Raw genomic sequence first — 17,952 nt, forward strand, 5'->3', positions numbered from 1 at the left:
CTGAGAAAGTTCACACATGATTTATCATCTCATAACACACATCAGCTCTCTGCAATGCAGAAATGCTCGAATTGATGGTGGCATGTCAGATTCGTTTTTCGGTAGAACCTCTAAAATGAAAGTGAAAGAGGGAAATTTCAGAGTTCCCACTGGCGTTACAATACACAAAATAATTCGGCTGATCTTCTTCATAAATTACATTTCCCAAGCTTTTATGATAGGAAAGATACTGCCAATTAACAAGTATGAGGCTCAGTTCAGTACATCTGCCAGATTTCGTTTATGCAAATCTGCAAATTGAGGAACTTGTAATTTTCCTGCACTACTTTCTTCTCCTACCGATTCTAAAAATAATGAGAGGGATGTACCGAATTAAGGTCTTCCGTTTCCAATGGAAAGGACTGATATAACTCAAAGGTTTTCAAACTTAGCTTATGGACTTTTGTTTTAGTGATGATAAAAATGAAAGTCTTGTCTAATACGGGGCGACATATGCTATTGCTTGCAATAGCAGACTTTCTAGTTATTTTTCTTCTTCTTCCTGGGTACTTTTTTGTCCACGAGTGATCTTGTAAACTGTTCACTCGAAGTAGGTAAAACCTTTTTAGGGTTAGTAGACATGTTATGTAGATTTGCGGAATCAAGGTCATTTACCGCGCACGTGCTTGCAAGAGCGTGCACGTGCAACACGTGAAATGACCAATATAATAGATATAGCCGTAACTTTTCTATTTTTGGACTATATGCTTTGAAACTCATAATATAAGTATATATTAGTTGTATAGGCATGATGACATGTTCCTCGCGCACGTCCTTGCAAGAGCGCGCACGTGCGACACGTGAAATAACTAATATAATATATATAGCCGCAACTTTTCTATTTCTTGAAGAAATGCTTTGAAACTCATAATATGAGGATATATTAGTAGTATAGACATGATGACATGGTCAAAATAGCAATACCTCACGCGCATGCGCGTGCACTTTGCTCTGATTGGCTGAAACAAAAGTATCAATATCTTTCTTGTTTTTCGACAAAATCCTTTGAAATTTTGAACATATTCATACACTATAAAGATCTACAGCATGATATATAAGAATTGTCATGAAAACATGCGCATGCATGTGTGCTGCAATCTGATTGGCTGAAACTTTAAATGTCTGTAACTTTCTAAGTTCTCAACGAAACGGGATGAAATTCAGATTATGAATAGATATTATTGACTCCTACATTATGCTTCTATCAAATTTGAATGCAAGGACATGCATGCATGCAAGTGCGCATGCGCAATACATAAAATCACCAATATATTCGGAAAATGGTAGCATTTATATTTTTATGATATTTTGATTGATTCTTACGATATAAAGATAGGTTAATGGTTTAAACAACATGTCTTGATCATCTTGCAAGTGCGTGCGCGTGCAATACGTTAAATGGGATATACATATGTAGTTGATATCATTGTAGTTTTGATAATTCTTTGATGAAATCCTTTGATACTGAGCATATTTTTAAAAAAAGTCTTAAAGGAAAATGGAACAAGAAGGGAGTTGGGGAGCGTTTGGGGAACATCTGTAACGGTTCCCGTTACAATTAAAACTAGTTATTATTATTATTATTCTTTTTTTTCTTCTTTGTTCTCCGGTACTTTTTTGTCCGCGAGTGTTCTCAGAAACTGTTCACCCAACTAAGCTAAAACCTTTTTAGGGTTAATAGGTGTGTAGTGTAGGTGTGCGGAACGAAGGTCATTTTGCACGCATACGCATGCACGTGCGTGCGCGTGATATGAGTGAAATGACCGATATACTTAATATAGCTATAACTTTGGCATTTTTAAACTAAATGATTTGAAACTCATTATATAAAGAAATATTAATAGTGTAGATAATATGACACTGTCAAATTAGCACGAACTCACGCGCATGCACGTGCGCTTCGCTCTGATTGGCTGAAACAAAAATCTCAATATCTTTTCAGTTTTTTGATGAAATTATATGAAATTTAAAATACAGGCATACTTTAGGATGTTCTACAATATGATATATAGCAATTTTCTTGAAAACACGCGCATGCACGTGCGCTGCAATCTGATTGGCTTAAACTTTAAATGGCTATAACTTCCTTGTTTTTCACCCAAAAAGGATGGGATTTAGAACATAGACAGATATAATAAACTTCTACAAGAAGGTATGGTCACCATGCACATACATGCACGTACGTGCACGTGCGCTTCGTTCTGATTGGCTGAAACTAAAATTTCAATATCTTTTCTGTTTTTTGACGAAATGCTATGAAATCTAAAATATATACATACTTTAGCATGTACTACAAAATGATATATAACAATTGTCGTGAAAACACGCGCATGCACGTGCACTTCAATCTTATTGGCTTAAACTGTAAATGGCTATAACTCCCTTATTTTTCAACCAAACAGGATGGGATTTAGAACATAGACAGACATAATAGACGCCTACAAGAAGGTATAGTCCCCATGCACGTGCATGCACGTGTTGTACACGTGAAATGAGTAATATTAAAAGTACATTTAAATGAGTGTATTTTTTTAATACTTCTTGATTAATTGATTTGATATTAAGTATATTAAAATATATAAATAGTGTAGACAAGATGATATGGTCATTATGCACATGCATTCAGATGAGCAAGCGTGCAATGCTAAAATTTAAATATATTTTGTATTCTTCTGGGAAAACGTTGTTTAAGTCTAAATTGCATAAAGTGTGTCTTATTTAATAGCGCTTACAGGGAATATGGCACCAAAAGGGAGTTGGGGAGCGTTTGGGGAACATCTGTAACGGTCCCCGTTACAATTAGCACTAGTTATTATTATTATTATTCTTTTTTCTTCTTATTTCTTCTCCGGTACTTTTTTGTCCGCGAGTGTTCTCAGAAACTGTTCACCCAACTGAGCTAAAACCTTTTTAGGGTTAATAGGTGTGTAGTGTAGGTGTGCGGAACGAAGGTCATTTTGCGCGCATACGCGTGCACGTGCGTGCGCGTGATATGAGTGAAATGACTGATATACTTGATATAGCTATAACTTTTACATTTTTTAATGAATTGATTTGAAACTCATTATATAATGATATATTAATAGTGAAGATGATGTGACACTGTCAAATTAGCACGAACTTACGTGCATGCACGTGCGCTTCGCTCTGATTGGCTGAAACAAAAATCTCAATATCTTTTCTGTTTTTTGACGAAATGCTTTGAAATTTAAGACATAGGCATACTTTAGGATGTCCTACAATATAATATATAACAATTGTCATGAAAGCACGCGCATGCACGTGCGCTGCAATCTGATTGGCTGAAACTTTAAAAGGCTATAACTCCCTTGTTTTTCAACCAAACAGGATGGGATTCAGAACATAGATAGACATTATGGACTCCTACAAAAGAGTATGGTCATCATGCACATGCATGCACGTGCATGAACGTGCTCTTCGCTCTGATTGGCTGAAACAAAAATCTCAATATCTTTTCTGTTTTTTGACGAAATGCTTTGAAATTTAAATCATAGGCATGCTTTAGGATGTCCTACAAAATGATCTATAATAATTTTCATGAAATCACGCGCATTCACGTGCGCTGCAATCTGATTGGCTGAAACTTTAAATGGCTATAATTCCCTTATTGTGCAACCAAAATGAATGGGATTCGGAACATAGATAGACATTATGGACTCCTACAAAAGGGTATGATCATCATGCACATGCATGCACGTGCGTGCACGTGAAATGAGTAAAATTACAAATACACTGGATTAAACATATTTTTAAATACTTTTGGATTAAATGCTGTAATATTTAGTATATTAAAATATACGAATAGTGTAGACAAGATGATATGGTCATTACGCACATGCATTCAAATGCGCATGCGTGCAATGCTGAATTTGAATAAACTTGATATACTTCTGGGTAAATATTGTTAAAGTCTAAAATGCACCGTGTTTGTCTTATTTAATGAAGCTTACAGAGAATATGGCACAAAAGGGAGTTGGGGAGCGTTTGGGGAACATCTGTAACGGTTCCCGTTACAATTAGCCCTAGTTATTATTATTAAGGTCTTCCGTTTCCAACGGAAGACCTTATTGTTTTCGTTCGGTTTCTTTTTCCCTATTATTATTATTATTATTATTATTATTATTATTTTTTCTTACCGATTTTTGTGCACGCGAGTTCTCGGAAACGGCTTGGTCGATTTTCACGAAACTTTCAGATCTGATAGATATTGGTCTGAACCTTATTGGAAATTTTTTATAAGTACGTCGTCACTTCCGGTCGTGAGATATGGACGATTTACTGATTTTTAGAGGGTCAGCTTGTCCGGGCAATCACTAAAAAACGAATGAAGATATTGACTTGAGATTTTCAGTGAAGGTAGAGGAAGGATTGCTTAATTGCTTTTTTGAGTCTATATCTTTCCAGCGCAAAAGGTGTTGAAGCTCACCTGAGCTCGTTATAATTATTATTTTTCTGACCATCAAATTTTTTGCACGTGATTTCTCAAAGACTACTGAATGGATTTTTATAAAATTTGCAGGAACAATGTGTTGCTATCTGCAGTTATTATATCCTGGAGAATTTTTGGAAATTCCTTTCTGGTGCCAAGTTACGGACAATTTTCTGATTTTAAATTGACATTTTGTTTGCGGATAATCTAAAGAACGTTAAAAGATATCACTTTGAAACTTTCAGGGATTATAGATCGTGATAAGTACTATCCAAGACGCGATCCTTTGTACGTCGTCTCTACTTCCTGTCGTAACGGCATGCAAAGAAAAAAAGTCAAATTTTTGAACTTTTTTGTTTTTCAATATTTTTAAATCATATTTGTATGGTTGATAGATACATTTCTCGTTAGGCTGAATATATAATTTGTTTGTAAATTGATGAATTCGAACTCGAGATATTAACATTCAAAAGTCTGAAGCGTGATCTTAATGGCGGCGGTCTCTGTCAATTCCGACATTTCGCAATAGGGGTTTACAGAGGCAGCCGAGCGTTTGCTTGAACGAAAGTAACATAAGGAGCAATGAAATGTGTAGGGATACTTGGATTGTCACGTCGTAGGTTCGTTGCAATTCGGTGTCAAACTACATTTATTATCCAAGGTCTACTTACAAGTCTTCTTTAATTGGTTTTGGTTGTTTCTCAAAGTAGACATAGAAAAGAATTAATGTGCAAATGAAGTACAATATCTATATCTTTTGTTTTGCATCACGGTAACACCTAGCTTAAATCAAAGTTATAATTAATAGTTTCTCAAGAATGTAGTAAGTAAAAAACGTGACCACTGTTTTCTAATGCACACTTGTGTCATATTAAATCAATAGAAAGGGCAACTGTTACAATAAGAACATGTTTTATTTTTAAATATAATTTTTCAAAGACCGTTTAATTGACCTATATAAACATTTAATTTTCTCAATGCGAGTTATTGAACGTAATGGAATCTTATTTCTTGACCCTCGTAGGGCGATCGAGGCATTTTTTTTCGGTGAAACATACCACCTTTTTCATGAAAGTGTAAGTAATCGGAATAGTCAGCTTTCGTGAGTGAAAATTGAAAAATTAACCATTCATAGCTGTTTCACTGCTTTAGTGTTATTTGCCTATATACGATTGATTGATTGATTGTATACTGTTTAACGTCCCTCTCCAGAATATTTCACTGATATGGAGACGGCACCATTGCCGGTGAAGGGCTGCAAATTTGGGCCTATGCTCGGCACTCAGGGCCATTGAGCAGGGAGGGATCTTTATCCTGCCACACCTGCTGTGATACGGGGCCTCGGTCTTTACCGTCTCATCCGAAGGACCATGAACATTCCAAGAGAAATTCGCTAAGATTTACTCGTTGCGTTTGGCGCGAAATTATGAATAGTTACCCTTCTTTCATAATTCCAAGACAGATTAACTTTTGGAGAATTATATGTACATACAAGTGAAGTAAGAGTAGTTGTTCAAATAGCGTAATCGATAAGCGTATTGGATTTTCACGCTAGTGACCTGTTTCAATTACCAGTGTGTCCAAAATATGTTTAATCCATTTTCAGCTCGATTTTATGGGTTATTTTTCGGAATCTGACGGAAGACCTACTCGTTGCTCGCAACGAGATCGTTTCTAGTTCTTATTATTTTTCTTCTTCCTGGGAAAATTTTGTCCACGAGTGATCTTGTAAACTACACATCCGACTTAGGTGAAACCTTTTTAGGGTCAGAAGGCATGTTATGTAGAGTTGCCGAACGAAGGTCATTTTGCGCGCACGTGCTTGCAAGAGCACGCACGTGCAACACGTGAAATGACCAATATAATGGATATTGCCGTAACTTTTCTATTTTTTGATGAATTTTTTTGAAACTCATAATGTAAGGATACATTAGTAGTATAGACAAGGTAGCATGGTCAAAATAGCAAGATCTCACGCGCATGCACGTGCGCTTCGCTCTGATTGGCTGAAACTAAAGTCTCAATATCTTTCTTGTTTCTTGTCATAATCCTTTGAAATTTTGAACATAGTCCTACATTTTGAAGATCTACCGCATGATATATAAGAATTTTCATGAAAGCTTGCGCATGTGCGCGTGCTGCAAGCTGATTGGCTGAAACTTTAAATTGCAATATCTCCTTTGTTTTTTGATGTAATTCTTTGAAAATTAAAATATAGTCATGCATTAGGATATCCTACAAAATGATATAGAAAAAAAAATCATGAAATCACACGCATGCACGAGTGCTGCAATCTGATTGGCTGAAACTTTAAATGGCTATTTCTCCTTTGTGTTTTGACGGAATTCTTTGAAATTAAAAATATAGTCATGCATTAGGATATCCTACAAAATGATATTAAAAAATCATGAAATCACGTGCATGCATGTGTGCTGCAATCTGATTGGCTGAAACTTTAAATGGCTATAACTCCCTTGTTTTTCAACTAAACAGGATGGGATTTAGAACATAGATAGATGTAAGGGACTCCTACAAGAAGGTATGATCATCATGCACGTGCACGCACGTGCGTGCATTTGAAACGAGTATAATTAAAACTACACTTGAATGAGTGATTTTTATTACTTTTGGACTGAATGCTTTAATATATAGTATATTAAAATATATAAATACTGTAGACAAGATGATGATATGGTCATAACGCACATGCATTCACATGCGCTTGGGTGCAATGCTGAAAATTGAATGTAATTGGTATCCTTCTGGGAAAACGTTGTTAAAGTCAAAAATGCACAGAGTTTGTCTTATTTAATGAAGCTTACAGGGAATATGGCACCGAAAAGGAGTTGGGGAGCGTTTGGGGAACATCTGTAACGGTTCCCGTTACAATTAGCACTAGTTTTTCTTCTTCTTCTTCTTCTTCTTCTTCCTGGGTACTTTTTTGTCCGGGAGTGATCTTGTAAACTACACATCCGACTTAGGTAAAACCTTTTTAGGGTCAGTAGGCATGTTATGTAGATTTGCGGAACGAAGGTCATTTTGCGTGCACGTGCTTGCAAGAGCGTGCACGTGCAACACGTGAAATGACTGATTTAATTGATATAGACGTAACTTTTTACATTTTTGATGAAATGCTTTGAAATTCATAATATAAGGATATATTAGTAGCATAGACAATATGACAAGGTCAAAATAGCAAGGTCTCACGCGCATGCACGTGCGCTTTGCTCTGATTGGCTGAAATTAAAGTCTCAATATCTTTCTTGTTTTTTGACAAAATCCTTTGAAATTTTGAACATAGCCATGCATTAAGATATCCTACAACATGATATATAGCAATTATCATGAAAACACGTGCATGCACGTGCGCTGCAATCTGATTGGCTTAAACTTTAAATAGCTATAACTCCCTTGGTTTTCAACCAAACAGGATGGGATTTGGAACATAGATAGACATAATTGACTTCTACAAGAAAGTATGATCACCATGTACATGCATACACGTGCGTGTACGAATGCTGCAATCTGATTGGCTGAAACTTTAAACAGCTATAACTCCCTTGTTTTTCAACCGAACGGAGTGGGATTTAGAACATAGATAGATGTAATGAACTTCTAGAAGAAGGTATGGTCACCATGCTCATGTATGCACGTGCGTGCACGTGAAATGAGTAAAATCAAAAATACACTTGATTAAGCGTATTTTTTTTAATACTTTTGGATTAAATACTTTAATATTTAGTATTTTAAAATATATAGATTGTGTAGACAAGATGATATGGCGATTACGCACATGCATTCACATGCGCACGCGTGCAATGATAAAAATTTGAATGAACTTGTAATACTTCTGGGTAAACGTTGTTAAAGTCTCAAAAATTAAGAGTTTGTCTTAATTAATGAAGCTTACAGGTAATATGGCACCAAAAGGGAGTTAGGGAGCGTTTGGGGAACATCTGTAACGGTCCCCGTTACAATTAGCACTAGTTTATTATTGTATTTATAATGTCAGAGTATTCAGTTTTTACACGGAGATACCACAGAGTCGTAAACATTTGTTTCATACTTGGGTATTTTACATGAAAAAGACGTTAATGGCAATGTAACAACCAAACTCTATGATAATCGGGATGACTCTAACTTTTCAATCGCAACATATGCTTGATCACCTGCATACGGAGTTTATATTTCTTATTTGATTCGATACATAAGGGCATGCTCTACGTATAAGCAATTTCTAAAACGAGGTAAATTATGGGCAATAAAGTTGATGAAACAAGAATATCAGTAGTCTCGTTTAAAGTCACCATTTCATATGTTCTATGGTCGATACAACGACCTTATCAGCAAAACAATTTTTCATCCAGTCAAATGCTGACTGACATATTCATACTAACTGTTAGTCCCTTATTTAAACACTGATTTCCTGATCATGACTACGGGCTCACGGCGGGGTGGACCGGTCGATGCTCACTCTTTCATGGCACCTGTTCCCACCCCTGATGTTTTGGTGGTCCGTGTTTGCTCTGCTCTTATTTTGTATTGTTTATGGACTTTTGATATTGAATACTGTTCGTTATATTAATATGTTTCACATAAATACTCCAGATCATACAGTTTTTATGTCACATTTTAGTTCATTATAGCATGGTGATAAAAAAAAAATGCTGTCAATGCTATTTTTGAATGCTAGGGGAGACTGGTCGGCAGGAGATGCTCACTCGTTCATGGCACCTTAGGCCCATCTCCGATATATTAGAGGTCCGTGTTTGTTCTGCTTGTGATTTGTATTGTTTTAAAGTTTAAGCTTGAATACTCTTTGCTATATCCATATATTTCATGTATCATGATATAATTTATGTGTAAAATATTGACTGCCTATTGTTTGATCATTTTAACAAAGAGGTTTGGATTATTTTTTATTCTGTTACGACTTGCCGATCTGAAGAGGTGTGAAAAACTGAGTAACAAAAGGTCAGAAAATTTGCAATATATTTCTAGGTGTTCTCTGATATTTATTGTATATGAATAATCAGGTAACTTGTTTTAGAAAAGGATTTAATGGTCTTCCAACGCAGTCATTATTCTTGAAAAAGCTAATATTTCCATTTGCGATGACCCAGTATAAATAATGATTTCTCCCTGATGAATTTTAACTGCGAAAAATCTATGACATCCTGGTAAGCTCTAAAAAAAATATACAAGAATTGCACGCGGATAATGCCTGGAAATTTTAGCTGTTTGATGTGACGTTTTAGGCTTAGTTCTGTCTTTATGGAGAACAATCACACCCATAAAAATCTCTTGCATGTAAGACCATTAAATGTATCCTAAGAGAATATTAAAAGGCATTGTTCCTTTTGCTCGTGAAACAAATTTTATACAATTTATTTTTTTTAATGATAGATCTACATGATCATTAATGAAAAAGTGAATAATAACCTTTAAACGCATTTCAGTACAATGTCATTTATTTGTTGAATCTTTTTTGTCCGTCGTCCAAACATCTCAAGAGCCCCGCGGCCGTAGATTAATTTCTGGTTTATATAGCTAAAGGTTTTCATTTTGGAAGACCACAGTCATTGTTAACTTCTGTTACGTTTTCAGTAAATTATAAGTCATAAAAGCTGTAACCTATCAAGAACTTCTTGTTATTTATAAAATTGTAGATTTTCTAAGTATTTGGAGAATATTGATTATGCAAATTGTAAATCTCTTTGGGGGCGTAAAATTGTCAATCGAAGCAACTCATTTCACTATCACATGATAAATCAATATGACTTATCAAGGTTTTGGTGTCCTTGATGAGATTTATAAAGTTTTTTTCCCTTATATATTCCTTTTAAACCTTATTACCGTTTGTGGTCACATGAATTGAAAAAAAATTGAATCTACAATACGTGAGAATGCTTCCATACGAACATGGATAATCATGGGTGTTCTTGGAGGTCCTTGTTCAAAACATCAGAGGTTGGATCAGGTGCCATGAGAATTGAGCATCCCCCATTGTCCGGTCACACGTACCCGCCGTAAGCTCCGTTGAGAAATAACGTAAAAATCTGTCGTCCATACAGTGTTTAAATTAACGCCAAACAATTAGTATGAAAAACGTCAGTCAGCATTTGACCTAATGATAATTTGTACTTGCTGACAAGGTCTTTCTATCGACCATAGAACTTATGAAATGATGACTTTAAACGAAACAGTTGATATTCTTATTTCACCAACTTGTTTGTTAATGATAAGCATAATGATGGCTAAATCTGAAGTGACCTGGGAAGCTTACTCCGTCTTGATACCTTATGCTGATTCTTCTTATGAGACCTAATTTTTAAAGCAATCTTTGTTTTTTAACTTATTTATTGTTGCAATTTATTACAGCATTTTATGATCCTTTTTTTCTCAGGAATAATGAGGTCTTCTGCTAATTTTAATTTTAATTTTGAAATTCCAGTGTACACTTATGTATATTATGCTCATTTATTCCCTATTCTTTAATATTCTAAAGTAGTAAATGTAGAATTAATGAAAAGGTGTTTCTTTCAAAGAACAGGAAAATTCTTTCAATGGCCACCAACGACGTTAAATGGAGTTCGTTGTATTGCCTCTAATTTCATGATCCTTAGGTTCAGTAAGATTTTTCAGTGTTTATTATGCACTTTTCGCGTACATCAAAACATGAAATAACGAATCATCAGTGACATTCCATGGCAAGGCATCATTTGAAATTTACAGCTACATATGTATTCTTTGATAATGTTAGGTGTGTTTTGAAGTGGACTTCTTGGTTTTACATACACAGAGATCGCAGCACTCTTTAAAATTATATATAAACAATATGAACTTACTGTATGACACTATTCAGAAGGGGTCATTTTCCCTCACTTCTGTTTAAAAATAATCGGAATGATTGTAGATAGATTAATTATAATTCACTGTAGAAAAAGTGGTCACAGACCATAGTTATGACAGTGTAACCTTTCAAAGAATATTTTCATTCTTTTAGAGTAGAAAGTAAACAGAACTTTGCACCATACAAAACCACCACAATTATAACAACAACAACAAAACATATTTTGACGCATTTCTCATTTTTTGCATTTTTGTAAAGGTCACCACTAGGAAATGGAATACGTATTACGTCCAGTATTTTCTTACATGTAACAATAATTGAATCACTTTTATCATGATTTAAATTTTATTTGATCTAATTATGTTCCCCAAACGGAGTTTGGGAACATATTGTTTTTACTCGGTTTCTTATTATGTTCCCCAAACGAAGTTGGGGAACATATTGTTTTTACTCTGTTTCTTATTATTATTATTATTATTATTTTTCTTCTCGGGAAAATTTTGTCCGCGAATGATCTTGTAAAGTACACATCCGATTAAGGGGAAACCTTTTTAGGGTAAGTGGGCATGTTATGTAGATGAGCGGAACGAAGGTCATTTTGCGCGCACGTGCTTGCAAGAGCGCGCACGTGCAACACGTGGAATGACCAATATACTTGAAATTGCCGTAACTTTTACATTTTTCGATGTAATGCTTTGATATTTAGAATATATAGACATATTATAAATGTAGATAAGATGACATTGTCAACATGCCATTTTGTGTGCACGTGCTTGCAAGAGCGCGCACGAGCAACACGTGAAATGACCGATTTAATTGATATCGGCGTAAATTTTTACCTTCTTGATGAAATTCTTTGAAACTCGTAATATAAGGATATAGTTGTAGCATAGACAATATGACATGGTCAAAATAGCAAGATCTCACGCGCATGCACGTGCACTTCGCTCTGATTGGCTGAAACTAAAATCTCAATATCTTTCTTGTTTTTTGATGAAATCCTTTGAAATTTTGAACATAGCCATGCATTAGGATATCCTACAACATGATATATAACAATTTTCATGAAAACACGTGCATGCACGTGCGCTGCAATCTGATTGGCTGAAACTTTAAATAGCTATAACTCCCTTGGTTTTCAACCAAACAGGATGGGATTTGGAACATAGATAGATATAATAGACTTCTACAAGAAGGTTTGATCACAATGCACATCCATAAACGTGCATGAACGTACGCTGCAATCTGATTGGCTGAAACTTTAATCAGCTATAACTCCCTTGGTTTTCAACCAAACGGAGTGGTATTTAGAACATAGATAGATGTAATGGACTTCTACAACAAGGTATGTCACCATGCTCATGTATGCACGTGCGTGCACGTAAAATGAGTAAAATCAAAAATACAATTGAATGAGCGTATTTTTTAAAACTTTTGGATTAAATACTTTAATATTTAGTATATTAAAGTATATAGATTGTGTAGACAAGATGATATGGTCATTACGCACATGCATTCACATGCGCACGCGTGCAATGCTAAAATTTGAATGAACTTTGTACCCTTCTCGGTAAACGTTGTTAAAGTATCAAATGCATAAAGTTTGTCTTATTTAATGAAGCTTACAGGGAATATGGCACCAAAAGGGAAATGGGGAGCGTTTGGGGAACATCTGTAACGGTCCCCGTTACAATTAGCACTAGTTATGTTCCCCAAACGAAGTTGGGGAACATATTGTTTTTACTCTGTTTCTTATTATTATTATTCTTATTATTTTTCTTCCTGGGAAAATTTTGTCCGCGAGTGATCTTGTAAACTACACATCCGACTTAGGTGAAACCTTTTTAGGGTAAGTAGGCATGTTATGTAGATTTGCGGAACGAAGGTCATTTTGCGTGCACGTGCTTGCAAGAGCGCGCACGTGCAACACGTGAAATGACCAATATACTTGAAATTGCCGTAACTTTTATATTTTTCGATGTAATGCTTTGATATTTAGAATATATAGACATATTATAAATATAGATAAGATGACATTGTCAACATGCCATTTTGCGCGCACGTGCTTGCAAGAGCGCGCACGTGCAACACGTGAAATGACCAATATAATGGATATAGCCGTAACTTTTTTATTTTTTGATGAAATCTTTTGAAATTTATAATGTAGGGATATATTAGTAGCGTAGACAAGATGACATGGTCAAAATAGCAAGATGTCACGCGCATGCACGTGCGCTTCGCTCTGATTGGCTGAAACTAAATTCTCAATATCTTTCTTGTTTTTTGATAAAATCCTTTGAAATTTTGAACATAGTCAAACATTATGAAGATCTACAGCATGATATATAAGAATTATCATAAAAGCATGCGCAAGCACGTGTTCTGCAATCTGATTGGCTGAAACTTTAAATGCCTATAACTTTCTTGTTTCTCAACAAAACATGATGAAATTTAGAATATGAATAGGTATAATGGATGCATGCACTTGTGCATGCGCAATGCGTAAAATGATCAATATATTTGAAGAACGGTGACATTAATTTTTTTATGATTTTTTATTGGTTCTTGGAATATATAAAGAAATGTTAATGATTTAGCAACATGCCATGATCACCTTGCATGTGCAAGCACGTGCTTTTGCGTGCAGTGCGTTAAATGACAAAAAGTTTATATCATTGTAGCTTTAAAATTCTTTTATGAAATCCTGCAATACTGAGCATATTAAAAAAGTTTTAAAGGAAATTGGCAGAAAAAAGGAGTTGGGGAGCGTTTGGGGAACATCTGTAACGGTCCCCGTTACAATTAGAACTAGTTATTATTATTATTATTATTATTCTTTTTTTTCTTCTTTGTTCTCCGGTACTTTTTTTGTCCGCGAGTGTTCTCAGAAACTGTTCACCCAACTGAGCTAAAACCTTTTTAGGGTTAATAGGTGTGTAGTGTAGGTGTGCAACACGAAGGTTATTTTGCGCGCATACGCATGCACGTGCGGGCGCGTGAAATGAGTGAAATGACGGATATACTTTATATAGCCATAACTTTAACATTTTTTGATGAAATATTTTTAAACTCATTTAATAAGGAAATATTCATAGTGTAGATAATGTGACACTGTCAAATTAGCACGAACTCAAGCGCATGCACGTGCGCTTCGCTCTGATTGGCTGAAACAGAAATCTCAATATCTTTTCTGTTTTTTTACAAAATGCTATGAAATTTAAAATATAGGCATACTTTAGGATGTACTACAATATGATATATAACAATTGTCATGTAAACACGCGCATGCACGTGCGCTGCAATCTGATTGGCTTAAACTTTAAATAGCTATAACTCCCTTGTTTTTCAACGAAACAGTATGGGATTTAGAACATAGACAAACATAATGGTCTCCCACAAGGAGGTATGGTCGTCATGCACAGGCATGCACGTGCATGCACGTGTGCTTTGCTGTGATTCGCTGAAACAAAAATCGCAATATCTTTTTTTAATTTTTGACGAAATGCTTTAAAATTTTAAGCATAATCATGCATTAGGATGTCCTACAATATGATATATAACAGTTGTCATGAAAACATGCGCATACACGTGCGCTGCAATCTGATTGGCTTAAACTTAAAATGGCTATAACTTCCTCGTTTTTCAACCAAACAGGATGGGATTTAGAACATAGACAAACATAACAGACTCCTACAAGAAGATATGGTCGAGATGCACAGGAACGCACGTGCGTGCATGTGAAATGAGTAAAATTACAAATACACTAGATTAAAACGTATTTTTAATACTTTTGGATAAAACGCTGTAATTTCTAGTATATAAATAGTGTAGACAAGATGATAAGGTCATTACGCACATGCATTCAAATGCGCATGCGTGCAATGCATAAATTTGAATATACTGAATATACTTTTGGGAAAACATTGTTATAGTCTAAAAGGCATAGAGTTCGTCTTATTTAATGAAGCTTACAGGGAGTAAGGCACCAAAAGGGAGTTGGGGAGCGTTTGGGGAACATCTGTAACGGTTCCCGTTACAATTAGCCCTAGTTCTGTTTACCTTTAGAGAGGCAGCTGTAATTTATGATGACAATTCGTCATTGTTCTTATGAGACTTTTTAATACAAAACTGACATGAACTTGCATGACACCGCGACATATGAATAAGGCGCACGCCTTTCTCTCGTATAATTAATAAAATGTACTAAGGATTCATCATTTGGAACTGCCTTGAAAACAACACAATATGTGTAATTTTGTAAACATTATACTCCTTTTTCTTTCTTTTCTCCAACCTGTCCACTGTAAGCTTTGGTAAGTACGCCACTTTACTTATATTGAGTTTAATCTCTGTTTAATTAGGCAACTGGTGTTTTTAATTCTGAACAGATTTAAACTCATTTTTAATGTTAATGTCTAACCTGTAATGAGGACAAAACTATCTACTGAGGGGATAAATGGAAACTACCAGGTTAATGTATTTACTGTTGATTTGTTATGAGATTTTGAAACTATGCATTTAACGGGAAGAAATTTCTAGTTTTAAATTTGTTCAATAGATAGACGATATACAGTTGCATAAGCTACTAATGTAATTCAAAATTAATGGATCGTCTAGGAAGAGAATGTAGTAATAAAAGTCTCGAATGATTTTAAATACCAGGGGTAAGTCATTGTGAATTTTCAGTTCTAAATTATATCCCACATAACCAAATGGAAGGCACCTTATCGATGTCTTTCTTGAAATGAATATATGAAATAATCTGATTAGCGATAAAAAGTGGTTAAACAAGAAGAGACAAATTTTAAAATATGTTGACTCATAATTCATGTTCATGCATACTAGATTAGAAATGGTGATCATCCTGCCCTAATTACAAATATAATTTTGTTAATTAGGCATGGCGTTTATTTTTATTAATGGGATGTAAAATCATAATTTTTCCACCGTCGCTTGTTTAGACAAAAACGTCAAGGTGCACCGAGGGACTTCAATAAAGATCTGAAAGTGTCTAGTATACGAAAGTTTATGTCCTTATCTTGAAAATACTTTATTTGTTAGAAGTTTTTAATATGATCTTAAATAGGGACATCATAAAAGAATATGTTTTCTAAATATAATTTTTATTCTGTTAATTCTAAATTGATAAATTCATGTAAAATTTCTGGTAAAAAGGAACCTTTGAATTTTATATTTTATTCCGAACAGGTAACTACGCTCTCGTTCACAAGAAACCCAAATCTCCTACTAGTAAGATCGTGCTTAATATTTCTTTTGTATTTTAATATCTTTTCAGCGACGGCAGATATTTCGACATTGTGGGTCGAGTGGTGTTCGGAGAAGCCCGCAATGAACCAATGGCGGCCAAGCTCGGGGTCGTTTACACGATGCTGAACAGAATGCGTCACGAGGCGTACCCCAACAACCTGTACTCCGTCATCTACGAGAGAATGACCACCGGGGACTACATGTTCCAGACTCTGAACGATGCCAATCACACGCTGGAGTGGCAACAAGCCAAAATCAATAGATATCCGGAATATGAGGACGTGTTTCAGGCGACAGTGGACGCTTTGTGTCGGTATAAATCTGATCCTACTACATGTGCGACAAACTTCTGCTCGACTGATCCGTGTCCTGCTACGGAATCTAATCCTTGGTGGCTTGCCACGAATAAAATACAATTAGGAAACCTATACTTTGTCTGTAGAGTGAGTGCTACGGCGTCTAGAAACTCTCGAGATCGAGGAAGAGGTTAAAGTGTTCGAAGTGTTCCAGAATCGTGAGACCTCTAGTGAACACCACTAAACATAGAAACAGAAACTTGTATATTTATGTATATTCGCCTCATCATTTATTGTGTTTTACGATAATGAAAAATAACAACAAAGCATACATTTACCTATTTTCGAAAAGTTGATTTTTCTATAAAAAAAAAAGACGAATAAAATAAAGAATAAATGGATAGAGTAGAAGATAAATAGAAAGAAATGGATGAATATCTGTAGAGTATAGCTTTGTTTCATTTTTTTTTAATTTTTTACATGCACAATAATGTAATGCAGCTAAATACAGAAAACATATATAATGAATTGTACGATATGTAATCCATTTTTATTCCCTGAAAAATATTGCTGAAACCAGTGTTTAATAATCAACCAGTTCCCATGAAAAGGTCCACAAACTCTGCAAAGAAAGAAAATAAATTTACGTTCATCGAATCTTACTTTGAGGTGCCTAAAAAAAAAACAAAAATGAGAAAACAAATAATTGATACTACCAAAACTCATAGCTTGCTTTTAGTTTCTAATGGCTTTCATTTTTATTTGTCGTTTTGAAATGAAACATCGAGGTCAGTTTATTATTTGGTGTTTTTAATTCAATACTTTTTTCTGTGCAATAAATGGAGATAACGAACATTATTTAAGGTCAAAGGTCCATAAAACAATACAAAATAGGAGCAGAGCAAACATCGGCCTCCGAAACATCAGAGGTGGGATTAGGTGCCATGGAGGAGTAAGCATCTCCTGCGAAATAATGGACTAACAATAGATATGAAAAAAGTCTTTGAAAATTTGACTCAATGATAACTTCTGTTTGCTGACAAGGT

At 35.0% G+C, this 17,952-nt stretch overlaps 1 protein-coding gene across 1 annotated transcript; it reads left to right on the forward strand.

Annotated features, from left to right (window-relative positions):
• The first annotated feature begins 15,551 nt into the window (after positions 1 to 15,551).
• LOC134261029 (uncharacterized) lies at positions 15,552 to 17,247 on the forward strand. The gene is made up of 2 exons (XM_062743518.1): positions 15,552 to 15,655; positions 16,639 to 17,247. The coding sequence occupies exons 1-2, from the start codon at positions 15,588 to 15,590 to the stop codon at positions 17,099 to 17,101; spliced, it is 531 nt and encodes a 176-aa protein (XP_062599502.1). The 5' UTR covers positions 15,552 to 15,587; the 3' UTR covers positions 17,102 to 17,247.
• Positions 17,248 to 17,952: the final 705 nt, after the last annotated feature.

This window comes from Saccostrea cucullata, unplaced genomic scaffold (assembly GCF_032062105.1).
Source record: "Saccostrea cucullata isolate Sc308-1 unplaced genomic scaffold, CSIRO_AGI_Scuc_v1 ctg12100, whole genome shotgun sequence".
Classification (NCBI taxonomy): Eukaryota; Metazoa; Mollusca; class Bivalvia; order Ostreida; family Ostreidae; genus Saccostrea; species Saccostrea cuccullata.